General features: G+C 46.6%; 1 protein-coding gene across 1 annotated transcript in view; it reads right to left on the reverse strand.

The window, feature by feature from the left end:
• ITGA9 (integrin subunit alpha 9) overlaps nucleotides 1-18191 on the reverse strand; it is a 296584-nt gene that overhangs the window by 59012 nt on the left and 219381 nt on the right. The window contains exon 18 of the mRNA XM_081247512.1: nucleotides 12860-13010. Coding sequence (XP_081103638.1) covers nucleotides 12860-13010 — 151 coding nt within the window. The remainder of the gene's footprint in view (nucleotides 1-12859; nucleotides 13011-18191) is intronic.

The raw sequence follows: 18191 nt of genomic DNA on the forward strand, positions 1-18191 counted from the left end.
GTCAGGAGCTCAGACCACCCTCAAATTTTGCTATGCAGGCAAATACCTAAGGGTCGTGTTAAAATGCAGATACTGGTCAGCAGATCCGGGTAGTCAGGGTGGAGATTCTGCATGTCTAACAGGCTCCTAGGTGAGGCTGTGCTGCTGGTCCATGACTGTATTTTGAGTAGCAAGGCTATAAATGACACAACTTCCAAATAGCATAAAAAGAGCAGAAAAAATTAGAATAAAGGCACCACAAATAAATGCAAGTGTGCTGTGGCTGCCACGTTAACAGAAATATCATTTTTAGACCTGGGGCAATAATAACTCTATGCTGGGCACACTGGATAGCAGTGCAGGCCTGAGTTTTACATTTTAAGAAGGAAGATGCCAAACTAGACACAGCACGGAAACAGATAAATAGAACAGTAAAGAAGGGGGCTGGAAATATATATACCAAACAGTCAGAAGGACGGGGGTACTGGACCTTGATCCTTCTTTTTTTTTTTTTTCTTTGCGGTACGCGGGCCTCTCACTGTTGTGGCCTCTCCCGTTGCGGAGAACAGGCTCCGGACATGCAGGCTCAGCGGCCATGGCCCACGGGCCCAGCCACTCCGTGGCGTGTGGGATCCTCCCGGACCGGGGCACGAACCCGCGTCCCCTGCATCAGCAGGCGGATTCTCAACCATTGCGCCACCAGGGAAGCCCGACTTTGACCTTTCTTGCACAGATTGTCCTGGATGTAGAGCTGGAGCACCTCTGTTGGAGGCCCTGAATCCAAATACAGTGACATCTTGATTGGAATGGTTTCATCTTGTGAAAATAAGAAATGCAGGTATCCACAGGGAGATCAGCTCGGTGCTTTGTGACCGCCTGGAGGGGTGGGATAGGGAGGGTGGGAGGGAGGGAGACGCAAGAGGGAAGGGATATGGAAACAGATGTATATGTAAAACTGATTCACTTTGTTATAAAGCAGAAACTTAAAAAAAAAAAAAGACCCAACGCAGCCATAAAGAAAATAAACAAACAAACAAATAAATAAATGCAGGTATCAATGATGATAGATAAGGTGGACAGATAGAAATTATCTTATACTTTATCAGGATCCAAAGTCTACTGTAGGAGTAGTCCCCTTGGGCACTGCTTATTAGGCAGAACTGGGTCACATCACCTGCTGGTTCTCACCAGGGGCTCTGCTGCACCTGACTATGGCCAAACTAGATCTCCCCAAAAGGTATTCTTGAGGGCGACTGCAAAAAAAATCCTAAATGCAGTAACACAGAGCTTGAAAAAACTTTGGCAGAAGGACAATAAGAGAGTAATTGTGCCGGTCACTTGCCTGTTTGTCTGTGATTCATTCCCTGCCCTTCCCCCTTTCTTCTTCTTTTTTTAAAAAATTAATCAATTTATTTATTTTTGGCTGCATTGGGTCTTCGTTGCTGCATGTGGGCTTTCTCTAGTTGTGGCAAGTGGGGGCTACTCTTCGTTGCGGTGCACAGGCTTCTTATTGCGGTGGCTTCTCTTGTTGCGGAGCACGGGCTCTAGGTGCGCGGGCCTCAGTAGTTGTGGCTCGCGGGCTCTAGAGCACAGGCTCAGTAGTTGTGGCGCACGGGCTTAGTTGCTCCGCGGCATGTGGGATCTTCTCAGACCAGGGATCGAACCCGTGTTCTCTGCATTGGCAGGCGGGTTCTTAACCACTGTGCCACCAGGGACCCCTCCTTCCCCCTTTCTGCTTTGTATCTCAGAGACACTTGCAAACGACCACTCTGCCGATGCATCCCAATGCCACTCTTCTCTTCCTCCCCGTAAACAGAACCTGGCTGTGTTTGGGGTGGCAGCGTGTCCTGCCAGCAAAACTCATCTCCCGGCCTCCCTTCTGGCTGGGGTGGCCATGTGACATGGTTCTGCAATGAGATGTACAAGGAAAATCTTGAGTGGAGCTTCAGGAAAGCTCTTTAAAAGGGAGCAGTCCTGTTCTCTTTCTTCTTCTTATTGCCTGGAATACAGCTGCAGTGTTGGAAGTGGACACCAAGAAGCCATGTGTATGAGGCAAGGCTGAGTGGAAAGACAGAAGAACTGGGTTTCTGATGGCAGCGTACAGTTACTTACCAGTCCTTACCAGTCCACTTTGAGACTTATTATTACAAAGGAAGAATCGAAATCTCATTAGGATCACTTACATGCAGCCAAACACATTTCTAACTGGTTTTTAAAATCAGCTGCTTAATCTACCTGCTTAGGAGAACAGGACAGGCTGGCTAGTTATTCTCAGGTGCCTGGGGAAGAATGATGCCAGTGGCCATCAGGGAGCAGGGATGCTCCTTGTAAGGCTGGCTTCAAAGGTATGAAAGGACAGCTCTGGAAAACTGGACTGCAATGGACCACAGCTGTGCATCCATGTTCTCTCTTAAATTCCAAGGGCCTCCACAGTTGCTGATTCCCTTATTCAGGAGCTGGCAGAAATATCCTGTGTGCGACTGACACTGAGAACATCACAAAAGCACTCCAAGAGCTCAAAGATCTTTGTCCATATGCTTGTAATATACTTTCAGATCACAAAGAGCACCCACGGATGGTAATCCTGCTGTAGCAAGTGCTTTTAGTGGTCCACGCCATCCCCTGGGTCTCCTTGATGTGTCCACCCTCTGGCTTCATGCGCATTTGCTTTCACGAGCCAGCACCTGTGGGTTTTCTGAGGCCTGCCCTCTGGCTTCTGGAGCCGCTCCATCCACACCTCACCCTCAGAGCGTGGAAAGTGCCTGGGACTTCATTTCCTCCGTAACTGGCCCTTAACCAATGACCAGTGCTCGTGGGAGAACCAAAGCCCAGGTTCCTGGCCTTGAGATGGGGCAGCGCTGAGGTGTGGCCCCCATTTCAGAGCACAGGCAAGGCCACCCTCTTCAGGACTTTGACTGAGACGCCCCCTTTCCTGCCCTGCTCCCCCAACTCCCCACGTGGAGCTCCCTGGGGAGCACATCCCTCATAAACCACTTGACACAAATCCTCACCTCGGGATCTGCTTCAGGAAACCCAGCCTGAAACACCTAATTCTTGATTTTTTTAGTTTTCTTTTGTTGGACTTAGCAGATGAATTTCATGGCTTTCTTTTTAAGAGGTGCTGTGCTGCTTTATAAAAAAGATTTAAAATCCAAGACTCCCCCTTTCCTCTTAAAAGAGGAAATTATTAAATTGCTGTTGTGCAGTTCATTAGGAAAAAAAATACAGAGGTTTAATACATGTTTTCTAAACTCCCCCCGCACATATCTGCCCAAGTCCTGAAGCTCTGGAAAACTTCTTTCGTGAAAAATCCTTGTCGTAGCTACAGCTCTGTTGACATTTCTCAAGCAAAATGTAGCCTTCCTTCCCAAAGCAGTGAATACACAAATGCAGCTTTTCACATACGTGAAAACTGAACCCTGCCATGGAACACTGAGGCCACAGTGTGATTTGAAATGGGTGTCTGGGTTTCTCCCCCACTTCCTCGCTGCTGGCTGTCACAGAAAGGGCCCAGCCTTCCTCCCAGGCACAGCTTCACTCTGGGTTAGGACAGCTCTGATGGGGTCAGAAAAATGCTAGCGCGATGGCCACAGGTGACCCAGGTGAGGACCAAACCTGGCCTGGTCCCTGCTCCCCACCACCCACGCTCCTCCTCTCCAGGAGGAAGTTCAGGGCCGGCAGAAGTCAGTCAGAAACTCGAGGGGCTCTAGGGAACATGGGATTTGCCTCTGACAAGCGGATGGGGAAGACCACTAGAGTGAGAGAGTGTGCTCTGTGTTAAGAGCTTCAAATGGCCTTGGATCCAGGTGAGGTCTTTCTGCCTGGCATTAAGCAGGAAGTTCAAGGTAAAGCACCAGGGGGCTTGGGGAACTGCATTAAAAACAGGAAAGGGGCGGAAAAGACTTACTATTTTCTGAGTATCAATATCCACCCTCAGGGCTCTCTTACAAGGGCAAGCAGCAAGTTCATGCATCATCTTAATGGCCTGGCCAAGATGACTATAAACATCTAAGGGTTGCATTTTACTCGAGGCTACTATTAACTTGACAAGAGACACCGGAGAAAGCAGAACACAATGAAAATCAGTTCCTGCCATGAATGGGGGCAGTGGCAGGGTGCAGGAAGGCTGTATGAAATCTGTTTACACGCTCAATGATGAGGTGCACGCACTTCCGCCCGCAAACCCTTCCAAAGCACGATGCTGGGCTGCCCAGCTCCACTTAGTACATTTCATTTTGTCCCTGTGTACGGATGCGGCTTCTGTGTGGAACCTTTTGCCTTGAGAACAGGCCAGGGCACTCCCACAAACATAAAGGTATACAAACATGGCAGGGTCTAATCTTTCCTGATCTACCTGGGTTAGAAACTGGATCAGTCTTATGGCCTGGCGCCACCTTGAATGGTTTGCTTTGAACTTTAGAAGGGGTTGCCCTTTCTGGGGTAAATGCAGACATAGCTGGAAGAATCACTTTACAAGAGAAACAAACTTGTTAGCTCTCTATGTGTCTTGTCATAAAGAATAATCCACTGAAAGCTGTGGAAGCTGCCCTGCAGCTTTTCCCCGCCAAAGCTGAGCTTAATTCAGAACTCAAAGCACTCGCTCCTCAGAAAAAGCAAAGCTGGGCTTCCCTTCCAGCATCTTTCTATATTATTGTCACACCTCCCATGTTAGACCCTGTAATGGAGGAAATAAACGGACACAGGCCCGTTCCTCCATTGCAGCTCCTCCAGAAGACTAGGAGGTGATACAACAACTCATCAGTCGAATCCAGTGACTTACAACCAATGGGTGACGAGCAGGAACTACACTTCTTACAAACAGGAAGTGCTCCAAATGCGATCAAACGCATCACAGTGGAGGGTCTATGTTCTCCCCACTTGATTCATGATTACTCATCCTCCTCACCTGTCTCCCTCCTCCAGATTATCATATTAAGTGAAGTCAGAGAAAGACAAATACCCAATGATATCACTTATATGTGGAATCTACAAAAATGTTATTTACAAAACAGAAACAGACTCACAGCCATAGAAAGCAAACTTATGGTTGCCAAAGAGGACAGTGGGGGGGAGGGGGGAGAGATAAATGTGGAGCTTGGGATTAACATATACATATTACTATATGTAAAACAGATAAAGAGGGAAGAGATATGGGGATATATGTATATGTATAGCTGATTCACTTTGTTATAAAGCAGAAACTAACACACCATTGTAAAGCAATTATACTCCAATAAAGATGTTAAAAAAATAAAATAAAATAAAATAAAATAAATAAAATAGACAACAAGGATCTACTGTATAGTACAGGGAGCTATATTCAATATCTTATAATAACGTATATGGGAAAAGAATCCAAAAAAGCATAGATATATGTATATGTATGTATAACTGAATCACTTTGCTGTACACCTAAAACTAACACAACATTGTAAATTAACTATACTTCAATTAAAAAAAAAAAGGTAGGGGACTTCCCTGGTGGTCCAGTGGTTAAGACTCCATGCTTCCGATGCAGGGGGCATGAGTTCGATCCCTGGTCAGGGAACTAAGATCCCACATGCCGTGCAGCACAGCCAAAAATTAAAAAAAATAATAATTAAAAAAAATTCATGAACACCACATTTGGGTTGACCCTCTCCAATTCCCTCCTTCCCCTCAATACACACTCACACTCCAGTCTCTGGCTAGCTGATCTGCTGCCCAGGGGTAGACCTGAAGTGCCATCAAGGCTGCAGACAAACTAGGTTCTACCAGAAATCCAGGTCCATGTGCCAAACAGGCAGGCAAGACAACAGGACTAGAACATGTGGAAAACAGCAAAGCGGGAGGTCACGACTGGTGGCCTATAGGCTGGATGCAGTCAAGCGGACATGTTTTGTTTGGCCCATACAATGTTCAGAGAATATTTTAATTAGCTGCCAACACCATGAAATTTCACATAAAAATGTGGATTTTTGGCTTTTGTTGAAAAATAGTAAGTCTGGCAAACTGGTCCTCACTCCCACCTGGCAACAGGTGACCGCTGCTCGGTGTGGGCTGCCTTCTGTGGAATAGGCTGGAATCCTCCATTTTTCCACAGTCTCCACTGCTTCCTACTGTCCCACACCCAGCCCCCTTCACCCATTTACAACACCTGCCTTGCCCCACTCCTGTGGACTGTGAGGTGTGCGCCTGCAGAATCCCAGTGAAGTGCTATGAGGCCAACTTACAACTTCTGGAAGGCTAGAAAGTGAGGTGCTCAGGGTGGAAGTGCTGGTGAGCCCTGCTCAGATGGCTTCCACCTTTCAGGCTGCTCCAGCCCACTTCCAGCTGCCAGGGTCTGCATCTCTGTGCCTGAGAACATCGTTCCAGAACCGTGTAGATGGCTCTGGCCATGCACATTATAAGACATTAGTACTGGCGAATGAACACCCCCAAGAAGGCTTCAACCACTGACTCTTTGGGAGGGGGTGTAAATCTCCAGCTCCCTCACCCCTGAAGCTTGTGTTCTGTCCTGTTTCCCGAGTTGCCCTGCAGGATGAAGCCCCATCACCCACTGTGGTACCTGGTGTAAAAGCATCCTCTTCATTAGCTGCCTTCACCTGCCTGTATCACTTCACCTCCTTACCAGTGTTTCCTGCACCTCTCAAATAAATGAACTGACCTCAATTTCTTGTTTCAAGGTCAGTATCTGGGAGACCCAAATCAAGAGTGCACGCTGTGGAGAAGAGACTAGGTCAGGAGCCTGACCTTCCTCTCTCTTCTTTCCCAGCATGGGCTTCCCTAATTCCAAGGCTGCGTCCCCTTTGTACCCAAAAAGTCAGCTGGGAGCTCTCCCGCACCTGCTTGAAGCTTACAATGTCCGTGTCCGTTTCCACGTGTGCATGGCAGTCAATATCATAAAGATGTACTCATGAACCCAGCCTCTTTTTTTGAGTTTCTCTCGCTCATGTGAGTTATTCAAGAGTGCAGGAGTCCTACCTGACAAGCTACTTCAGCACAGAACAGCAGGTATCAGCATTCCTAAAATGTCCTAACATCACCCTGCCACTAGGAATCGTACTGGTCCTTTGTCCCTCATGGGCAACCTCTTTCCATCTCGCTGGATTCCTTTTGTCCCTCCTCCTTTGCTCTCCTCTGCTGTCTCACCCTTACTCCAGCCCAGCTCTGGACCTCACCTCCCAAATAAATTCACCCACCCCACCCACTGACCCCAGGTCCGCAATGTTGGCACCGGCTGACACCGACTCTTCAGAGGCCCATCCATCTACCCATAGCATTTGTCTAAGGATTTTGTCCAACCCAAGACTAGCTGTCACAGTAGCGACTTGCTTCACCTTTTCATCTCTGTGCTTCAAAGCAACTTCTCAGCACCTCTGTAGAGCAGCTGGCATCTTGTACTTTAAATGCTGCCTGATATGTCTTTCACCCTATTAGGCTCTGAGCTCCCTGGGAGCTAGGACCAGCGCTTATTCCTCCTTGTGTCTCCTAGCAGCTGGTATAGTCCCTGGCACTCAGCGGATACTTAATCACTGCTGTCCAAACAACTCCATTCCTGTTCCACGAATGCAAGAAGAGCTAAGTCCCTTTGTGCCAAGTAGCACCAAGGCGAGAAATGACAACTCAACTTTATCTTGATTCCAGTGCCACATAGCTGTATGACTCCAGAGGGCACCGTTCATGTTGTATTCTGTGGAACTGTACTCTGAGGTGTCACTCACATAGAGCCCAAGGTGAAAGTGACCCTAAAGTTGTATGATGCAGTGGTATTCCAAACCATGTTTTCTCCATTCTTATTCTCTCTTTTAGCTTTATGTAGGTGAGAGAAAAGTCAACCCTGTGCAGCCCACATTCTTTTTGTTGTTGTTGTTGTTTTTGCAGTACGTGGGCCTCTCACCGCTGTGGCCTCTCCCATTGCGGAGCACAGGCTCCAGACGCGCAGGCTCAGCCGCTCTGCGGCATGTGGGATCCTCCCGGACTGGGGCACGAACCCATGTCCCCTGCATCGGCAGGGGGACTCCCAACCACTGCGCCACCAGGGAAGCCCAGCCCACATTCTTATAAACAGTCTTCCCTTAAAGGAAGAACAAATCCATGAAAGAAGCGTCACATGAGATAGAAAAAATCCATCTCAAGTTAGATTTTTTTTTGTTCAGTCTCAGAAACTGATATATCACTAATTGTGTGATGACAGAGAAGACTGGAGACCTTGTAGTCAGGGCCTGGGCCCTGAGTTGCTTTGTGACTCTGGACAAGAGGGACAGCTAGTCATCCACCCATCCACCCAACTATCCATCTACCCACATCACCTGTGCAGCCATGAGAGGGGCCTGCATGGGTGACCTCTGAGCTGAGATGTGAGGTCGGAGCAGTTCATTAAACAAACTGGGGCTGGGGTATTCCTGTGTAAAGGCAGCTTCAGTAATAAAGTATGAATGGATTCAAGCATGTATGTGGGGGATGGTGAACAATGAGGCCAGGGAGGAAGGGAGGCAGGAAGGACCAGGCTGGGAAGGGCCTCTCAGGAACAGCTGAGGAGCCTGAGCTCCATCCTGAAGAATGTGAAGCAGGAGGAGTGACAAGATTAAGTTTCTTCTCAAATTTTTATGGTAAAACAGATTATAGGCTTATTTTTTATTAATCTTTAAAATTATGTATTTACTGAGGCAATAATTTTTTTACATTTGCTTAATATTTTCAATATTTGTAAAAATTGTTTTTGCTTACTTTTAAAATTTGGCTTTAATACACTTTTTATTCAACAATACGCTGTATCTGTAACTGTTTCTCAGGAAGAGTTTCACGGCTATTCAAGCTTTCATGACTTTTGTGGCAGATGCTGCCAGCGCCTTGCTCGTGTTCCCTGGAAACACCCGTAGGGCTGCTCACTTGAGGCCAGTCCCCTTCCAGGCCCAAAGCTCCCCCATCTCTCTGCCTGAGTTGTTTCCTGGCCCCAGGAAGTATGGCCCAGAGCCAGGGAAGGCTGCAAAGGCTGGACAGTTAATGCCTTTGGAGTGATTCTCCATGGATGAGCAGCAGGAGTTGGTGGATAAACCCTCCAGCAGCTTCCTTACCCTGCAGAGCAGTGAGTCTGAGTGGTGTTCTAGACTCTCTCTCTCAGAGGGTCTGCAGCAGGATGGAGCCCGCACTGCCCACAGCACCACCTGCCCCTCTGTGCACACTCTCCTGTCTCTCATCACTCACCATTCCCACACCGTGCCCCACCCCCACCCCCAGAGACCACTCTCTAAACTACCTACACCACCATCAGTGTGTCTGGGTCTGCTTTGGGGGGAATCCAAATCAGGAGAGTTAGTAGACTTTACAAATTCTTATATATTCAAGGATATCTTTATTTTGCCTTTACCATGGAGGGCAAGTTGGTTGGGTATAGAATTCTTATTTTACCACGGAACAATAATTTCTAATTATTGCTATTAATGTTACAGAAATCTATAGAAAATGGCTTTCTTTGTTTTCTGTTAGGTACGAGTAGTATCATTTTTATACCTGTAAAATTAGAAATGTCATGAGGCTATGTGTAAACATTAAACTGTTCTTAACACTTTTGCCTAATATCTGCAGCACCCATTCAAGAAAACGGAGATCCTTCTTTGCTGTCTACTCATGTCTTCTATTCCAGTGATTCTGGAACTGTTTCTATTTGCTGATTCTCCAGCCTCCACCTTCCATACCTAGTCTTCACTGCCAGCCTTCTCCACTGCTCTGTTCTTTTTCTCTGAATTCTCAGAGACCTCCTCAAATACACCCTTTGCAACAATGAATCAACTTCCTGTACTGCCAATTCTGCTCTTTCCTGATCATAACACATATTTTTTCCTTTTTGGCCATGCTGCAGGGCATGCAAGATCTTAGTTCCCCAACCAGGGATCTAACCCAGGCCCCCTGCAGTGGAAGCATGGAGCCTTAAGCACTGGACCGCCAGGGAAGTCCCCATAACACTTATTTTGATTCTGTCCTTACCTTCTTGTTTTCATTATAGTATTTCCTTATCCCACTCAAAACCTTTATTTCTGCTTCTCTCTCAGCCCATTCCCTTTTCTTCTCAGTCTGTTGTTCTACTATCTGATCATTTGCTGGGTTCACTTTTTTCTTGAATTTTACTAAAAACAAAAGCAGACGCTCAGTAAAATTTACTTTTGTTTTCTATTAATAGTCTTAAAAGGTATGCTTTCCCTCTGTATCTGGAGGTATACTTTTCTTACTTAATGTGCTAGAAGCTTTTGGTAGGGCCCATGTTGGTTCTGGTAGGTAGATCATGGTGGATGGGCCCTCTCCTGTCTCCCTCATTACCCACCTGCATGCCGTTAAAATCTTGCTCTGAGCTGAGTGATGCCATTTATATTCCCCAGTTGCTTAACTTTGCAGTTGTGGTTGTAGTCACAGGAAGGGAATTTTTTTCTCTATTATTCCTTCTCCTGCTACACTGAGGGCCATCTCACCCATCTGCTTTTCTAGCCAGTCCTGCCTCTGCAGCAGCTGCATGATACCTTTACTGGACTAATGCCCACCATATCCTGAAGAGCCCCTGATACCCTGTCAACTTTCTGCCAAATTGAAACCTAGTGTCCCCTGTGCCAAAGGTTTTAAAGGTTGCTGGGACTCAATGCCAAAGAGATAAAAATGTGTTCTCATTGGCCCCATGATCAGTTGCAGTAGCCAGTGACACACCTGTGTCCTTCTCAGGTGCATCGTCCTTGACTGACCAGAGTCCCCTCGTCCAGAATGTTGGGGAGACTACTCACCACCGCCCCCAGTGGTCAATGATGATGACACGGTGGAAATGGTGCTCCCCTTCCACTTCAAGGGGGGACAATTCTGCTGAGTGATTTATGCTCTAGGGCATGCCCCCACCTCTTTCCACCCCACAACCCAGACCAAGACTGGATTTTACACCCTTACTCAGCCCTTTCTGCCCCAACCTGCTTCCCTCACTTCTTTTCTCCTGAGAACATTCCTCCAATAAATCAGGGCCACCTGGATCACATGCAGTAAGAAGGCAATGGGAAAATGTATGTAAAACCCATGGTGTATAACACATGGTCAATAAATGCTACTTCCCATTACCCAGATAATTATAAGATTAAGGATATAACCATTTGCTCATACTAATCTCTGTAGATGATATTCGTCATAATATTATTTAAAAGAGAATAAAATTGGAAAGAATCTAAATATCCAATAGTAGGAATTCATAGGCAATCCATACTATATCCTATGATAGAATATTATACAGTCTCCAAGCCAAAAAGAAAAACATGGTGAAGGGAAGTAAAGCAAGATGCAGGAGGCTACTTAGTTTATAAATTATACCACCAAGTCCTATGTACTAACAGAGTGGGGCAAGCTCTGAGCTTCCTAGCAGACAACAGAGACAACGAAGCTTAGTTGGTTATAAGGATGACTGTATCCACAGCTATGAACAAGCCAAAATGCTCTGGGAAAGTGCAGCTATTCCTAATTCTGAGACAGAGAGGAAGTTCTCCCATGGGTCCTAAGTGACAGGAATACATTCAATGTGATGACCCAGTCACCAGCCACATCCTCTTAGTTACCACAAAGATGAGTTCCACAGGTCTGGTCCCTGAGTGAACCCCCCTCCCGCTATCCACCCTCCTACGCCCCACAAGAAGACCCATCACAGCACATGACATTCTGTAAAAGAGATTCGGTGCACAGCCAGGTAATAGAACCCTGAAGATTCTTGGCTCCCTCTGGACTGGGCTTAAATCAGGGACAATTTTGGGGGTGTAGAAGTGGCTGGAAAGCATGCCCTTTTTGCATTCAATGCCTCTGTAGCCTCCCTTACCCTGGAGCTCCAGAGGCTACGGAATATCAGAGAGTCTGAGATGACCGCTTGGGACGTTCTTGAGGTGCCTTTCAGGATGTCTCCATATGCCCCAGCTGCCCCCTAAGCCGGGCAGGGTTGGCACAGTCCTGTCCAAACAACTGAGCCTAGCAGGACCTGTGCCTGGACAGAGGCTGCCCACTGCCCGAAGGCACACCAAGCGCTCACCTGTGGGCAGGGCCAAGGCTTCCCTCGGAAAGTGATTCCGGCTCCATTTTTACACAGACATCAAAGCGCTGCAGTTCAAATCTGTGAACACTTTGAAAAGCTGCAAAACTTCCCATCGGAACAGCTGTCCACAGTCAGGCAACCACCAGGTAGAAGACGGTCTATCCGAGTCCACTCATTCCTCCTGCCGCCTATGGTTGAGACCCATTACTCTTTCTTCCCCAAAGTGGTTCACTGAGGGGCATTATGGGACCACAGAGAATCCCAGACCCTTTTTCCTTTCCGAGTCATGCTATTTAAACGTCAATCATGCAAATAAATTAAATCGCTCTTTAAAACTCACTCAATTCATGGAAATAATTTAATTTCCTCAATTCACTAAAATATCTCAGGACTAAATCAATATGCCAAAGCAGAGGCAGATGTTCACGACCCTCGAATGGAAAACATCAAAGGCACCATTGGTGATAAAGCGCATGATAAGCAGTGATCTGTTCTCATTTCTTATCTGGTTTTTCACAACAACTACTGACCTACAGTGGGAATACTCTAGAACATGCGTGTGCTGGAGACGATGACTGTATCATCTCAGAGAAGGGGCCAGACATAAAATTGTGCAGAGAGGGTTTCACAAGAAAGAAGGGATGGGAAACAGTGTGAGATACGGATACGGCTCTGATGCACCGTGGGTATTTATGGTTTCTTCTTTGGCTTTACCAACAATGCTTTCTAAGTTCAGGAGGAAAAAATTATAATAATTCCAAACGATCCTCCACATAAAGGAATAATCTCTGCAGAATCACTGCATATTCCAAGGTACAATGAAAGTCAGCAAATGCACTAGATGTGGGTCCTTCTTACCTTCTGCCACATGTTGATGAAGAAGAGCTCCCGGGAAACGTTGAAGGACACGTTGGCATCATAGGCATCGTCCCCGAGGTTGGAGATGGAGATGTTTAGGGAGATATTCTTCACAGCCCCCATAGCCAGATACGGGGTTCTGTCATCAACACTGCAAGGAAAAATGAACAGCAATGAGTGTTCTGAAGCTTTCGCTGATATAACATGAGGCATCAGGGGATAGCTGAGTGGGGGCAGAAACTCTGCTGGGATCAGAACTACAAGTTCCAGGAAGCCCGGTAACTAGGCATGCGTCCTGGGGCACTCAGTCAGCCCCCATGGGCCTCAGCTTTGTCATCTAAGCACGGGGAGTTCTATGGTCCTGTGTTGCCCAACTCACTAAGCTGTCTTGTGGCTCATGTGAAATCTAATGCATCCAACTTGGAAAATTATAGGACATTTAATAACCTATACATGGAATTTGGTCATATAATAATTTATTCAAATATTTCTGAGCACCTACTACATGCCAATCACTACTCTAATGTGTTAGAGAAAGCAGTGAACAAAAGAGAGTTCTTGCTTTCCTGTAGCTTCAAGGAGACAAAAAACACATACACAAAGAAGCAAACATACAGGTCAGATTGTGATAAGAGCAACGGAGAAAACTTACAAAAGGTAAGAAGGATAGAGGACACCAGATTTGGAGGGAGAGTGGGGTGCAATTTTAAATAGGCTGGTCAGGGAAGCTTCACTGATGAGGTGACCTCTCAGTAGAAATCGGAAGAAAGAAAGAGAGCAAGATACCCAGATATCTGAGAACTAGCAAAGGAAAAGTTGTGTCTGGTGTATTCAAGGGCAGCAAGAAGACCCGTGTGGCTGGAGAGGAGTGAGTAAGGGGCAGAGTGGGAGGAAATGGGCTTAGAGGTGAAGGGAGTGGGGGTGGGCAGACCACACATTGTGGGCCATCCCCAGGCCCATGATTTGCCTCTGAGACAGGAGCTCCTGCAGGCCTCTGAGCAGGGCATGGTGTGACCTGACTTCAATGTTTAAAGGCTCACTGGATGTGATGTGAACAGTCCGGAGTGAGTGGTTGGTTGGGGGAAGGAGAGAGCTTGGTTTGAAGGTTCTTGTAATAATTCAGGTGTAAGAAGATGGCAGCCCAGACCACAGTGTAGAAGCTGAGGTCATATTCTGGATGTCTCAAAGGTTGTGCCAACAGATTTTGCTTATGGACTGGATGAAGGGAAGAGGGGTCACTTATTGAGATGGGAAAGACCATGGGTATAGAAGGTCAGCAGAGAAAATCCAAATGCCTATTGGATTTTTAAGAAGAGATGCTGAGATAGTTGGATGTAAGGGTCTAGAGTGGAAGGAGGGGTCAGGGTTGGAGGTATGCACTTGGGTGGACTAGAAATGATCATTAGGGAATGCATGTAACTAGAGAAGTCGGGGTCTCATGTTTAGGAGCTAAAGATGACGAGGAGCCAGCAAAGGAGACTGAAAAAGAGTGGCTAAGGAGATGGGAGGAAAACCAAGAGAGACGGTCTCCAAGCAGCCACATGCTTCAAGAAAGGAGTAATCAGTTTCATCAAATGTGGCAATCTAACATGAGGAATTAGAACTGGCCACTGGGGCTTCCCTGGTGGCGCAGTGGTTGAGAATCCGCCTGCCGATGCAGGGGATACGGGTTCGTGCCCGGGTCTGGGAGGATCCCACATGCCGTGGAGCGGCTGGGCCTGTGAGCCATGGCCGCTGGGCCTGCACGTCCGGAGCCTGTGCTCTGCAACGGGAGAGGCCACAACAGCGAGAGGCCCGCGTACCGAAAAAGAAAAAAAAGAACTGGCCACTGGAATTAGCCATCTGGAGGCCACTGGTGATCTTGATAAGAACTGCTAAAGTGCAGTGACAGGGATAATTGGAGTTGGTCTGAGAGAGGTAGGAGGAGAAGAAATGGAAACAATAAGCACAGCTGACTCTTTGGAGGAATTTTTCTATAAAGGAAAGCAGAGAAATAGGATTGACAGCTGGTGGGGAAAGTGGGCTCAAGGGAATTGTTTTTTTCTTTTCAGATGGGAATTATCATGGCATATTTACATGATTACAGGAAGGATCTAATAGGGGACAATTAATAAAGACATGACAGGGCACAGTTGCTGGATGGCCTGGTGAACAAACGGAGGGGCTGGCCTCAGCTGGTACGAAGTGAGAAAGTGGAGTGCATGGCCCAGATGCATCAGTAGAAGGGTGGTAGGAACAAATGAAAGTTCCCCTGTGATTGCTTCCACTTTGCAGTGAAATAGAAGCGGCGTCAAAGACTGGGAAGGGAGGGGGGAGAGGGGAATATCTGAAGGGTGAGGAGATGGAGGGAAATGGCAGCCCAGGAGAGCGGAGGAGTGAATGGACCATCAACGGGATGAGGATAATGGTGGTGAGGATGATGACAAGGATGAAGATGCACATGAGGCTGATGATTATTAGATAATGTGAGTTTTGGACAAAATAAATTCACACTGGAGGCCGATCTTTGACTGGCCAGCCAGTTAGCGGCAGATGTGATCAAGCATATGAGGGTTTGAGTAATGGACAGTTGTTACTTTTGGCCACTCAGCATCCTGACCCGTTTTTGTTTGGGGGGAATCTCAAGAGAGGTGGAAGAACTATCAGCAGAAAAGAGGCAGACCCTCCCTCTGCCCTCCTCTTGGTCATTCAAGTGTGGGCATTTAACTAAGTGCAGTCACGTGATCTAAGGGTGTCAAGTGGCCTCAGTGTGGGGGGTGGATGCTGCCAACTGGGGCCACGAATTTTGAGGGCTGACCAATGACACCAGGGCCCTCTGAGATCATCTGAGGTGGTTGCAGAGGAGTTGAGAGCCCAGGGTTGGCATCCTGGGCTAAGCCTTGCCTCTCCCTCCTGCCTAGGCTCTGAACCAACCCGTATCCTTCCAATAAATTCCTTTTCCACTTAAATTAACAAGCACATGTTTATTGTTGTTTGCAACCATTAATACAGCATGAAAGAGAAGAGAACTCTCCAAAATCTCAGTAGGCTATAAAACTTTGAAATATGCATTTTTTGTGGGGGAGGGGATCATCATTACCCATCCATGAAGAGAGGACCTCACTTTCCTGCACGCCTGGCATGTCAACAAGAATAACGTGCAATGAGAGATCTGATGGCCTTGTTTTTGGAAGCAAGAGCTCTGAGGATCCAAACAAGATGTGAAAAATTAACTTGGAGAAAAGTTTCAAATTCTTGAATGGCCTCCAGTAAATGAAGACCCTGACCTCAACCTACTGTGGCAATTATTTATTATTGTTGGCCATTTTCATTTTAAACAATTGATGGGTTATTTCTGTCCTCCTGTTTGCTTTTGTAAGATTAAAGATGTAATTCTCAGGCCTTGAAGAGTTATGAGAGAGCATTAGCCTTGCGTTATCTCAAGAAGGAATTGCCTAAGCACCCACAAGTAGCCTCAGAAAGTATCCATAGTTTCCAAATGAAATATTAAGCAGAGAGACAAGACAGAAAAGCCCAGGACCATGGGGCAGGGCTGCCTGCTCACTCCAGTTTTGTCATTCATGTGATCAGCCTCCTTCCCTTGTGTGTAAATGGCAAGGGATCAGGCCAGGGATGTCTAACCTTCTGCCAGCACCTAAAGCCTCTGTCACTTAATCAGGCAGCAAGGTCACTCCCAGGTTTTCAAAGTCAAGTAAGGCAAACATGGCTCTATGATTAAGGGAAGCCAGGGACTTTCCAGGGCTGTAAGCGAACTCAGACGTTTTAACAAAAGAAGCCTCAAAGCTGTTTTCACTCTTTCTTCACATCTGAAAATCCACGTACAAAACAGTAGATCTCTGCTTCCAAAGCTATTCTTAGAAATGAAATGCAATGTAGTTTGCCTGGTGCTGGGTACTTTCAAACAAGTTGTCCTGGAACCTTCAACAGCATGACAGCATGAAAGGTTCCTGATGTCAGCTGTATTTTTAGAGATGAGGAAATCGAGATGCAGGGAGATAAGGCGGTCAAGTTGCTGAGCTGAGCACTCAGTGCCTCCTGTGCCTTCAAAGCCCGTCCCTCTCCACCGCTGCCTGCGTTCTCCAGCCCCTTGCCTGTCACACCCTTAGGATGCCCTTTCTGGTCTCCCATCGGGGTGAAATAAATCTCCCTATTATGAGCTTCTTCAGCCCCTGAAGGGCTCCACCAGCCCTTCATGGCATTTCCCAAGGTTGTCATGACACATTTATTTGTGTGGCTGCTTGATTAAGGATGATCTCTCTCCCCACTAGGATCTAGGCACCAGGGGGCAGGGACTTCTGTCTGGTTTTGCTCATCATTGAACCCTCCGAGATAGAATGGTGCCTGGCACATAGTAGGTGCTCAACAAACCCTTGCTGAATGAATGAATGGCATGTATGACCTCCCCACAACAGATCATGAGTTCAACCTTCACATTTACAGGTGAAGATGCTGAGCCCCCCACAGGGGAGTCCACTCTGATCAAGGTCACCAGGCCATGGAGGTGCTGAGCTGGAGCTGGTGCCAAACTTCCTTCATCACGAAGGCTGTCTGAGCTACAACTCTTACATAATCTTCAGCTCAGCCAGGAAGGGCTTTGGCAAGAAATGTCATTTAATGACATCTGAAAAAAACAGGATTCCGTGAAGACCAACCTCTCGGACGGGACTGCTAAAAGAGTAAAACAATGAGGCACAGTGTTTTTGTGCCAAACATTCCACGGGTGCTTTCTCATTTACTGAAGAACAATCTTTCTAATTTTCAAGGCATTTTAGTCTCTGAGAAATTTTCCCATTAATTCTAATTTGATTTTGCAGTCTTTTAAGTGGGTCAGATTTCTATGTACACCAATGACTCTGGTGTACTTTTATATGAAAAGCATGATTAGTCACTAACAGTTAAGGTACAAACTGTACAGTTTCTATAAAGTTTATCTTACAGCACACATACAGCCTGCTGGAAACATCTTGCTCATGTTTTATCAAAAATAATAAATATAACTGTCCTAATACATCTTACAGCAGCTGTTTGTGAACATGTTGGGTTTATATTGAAGTTTAGCGCCAATTCATTCAATACTCCAAATGTCAGATGCTGCTACGGGCGTCTTAGTGGCCGTGTGGTACCTGAGGATCACTATAGAAACTGTACTTTGACCTCACTCATTACTGTACATTAAAAACACATACCATTCAAAGTTCCTTATTGGGTAAATGCAATACATTTCCATACCAAATCATCCTATGCTGAACCATTAAAGGTCACTAAAGCAAATTCTTCCTTTTCTACCATCACAGAAACAGTTTTATGCAGATAATTCTTTGGTGAAGATGCT

This window comes from Mesoplodon bidens, assembly GCF_964165515.1.
Source record: "Mesoplodon bidens genome assembly, chromosome: 10".
NCBI lineage: Eukaryota > Metazoa > Chordata > Mammalia > Artiodactyla > Ziphiidae > Mesoplodon > Mesoplodon bidens.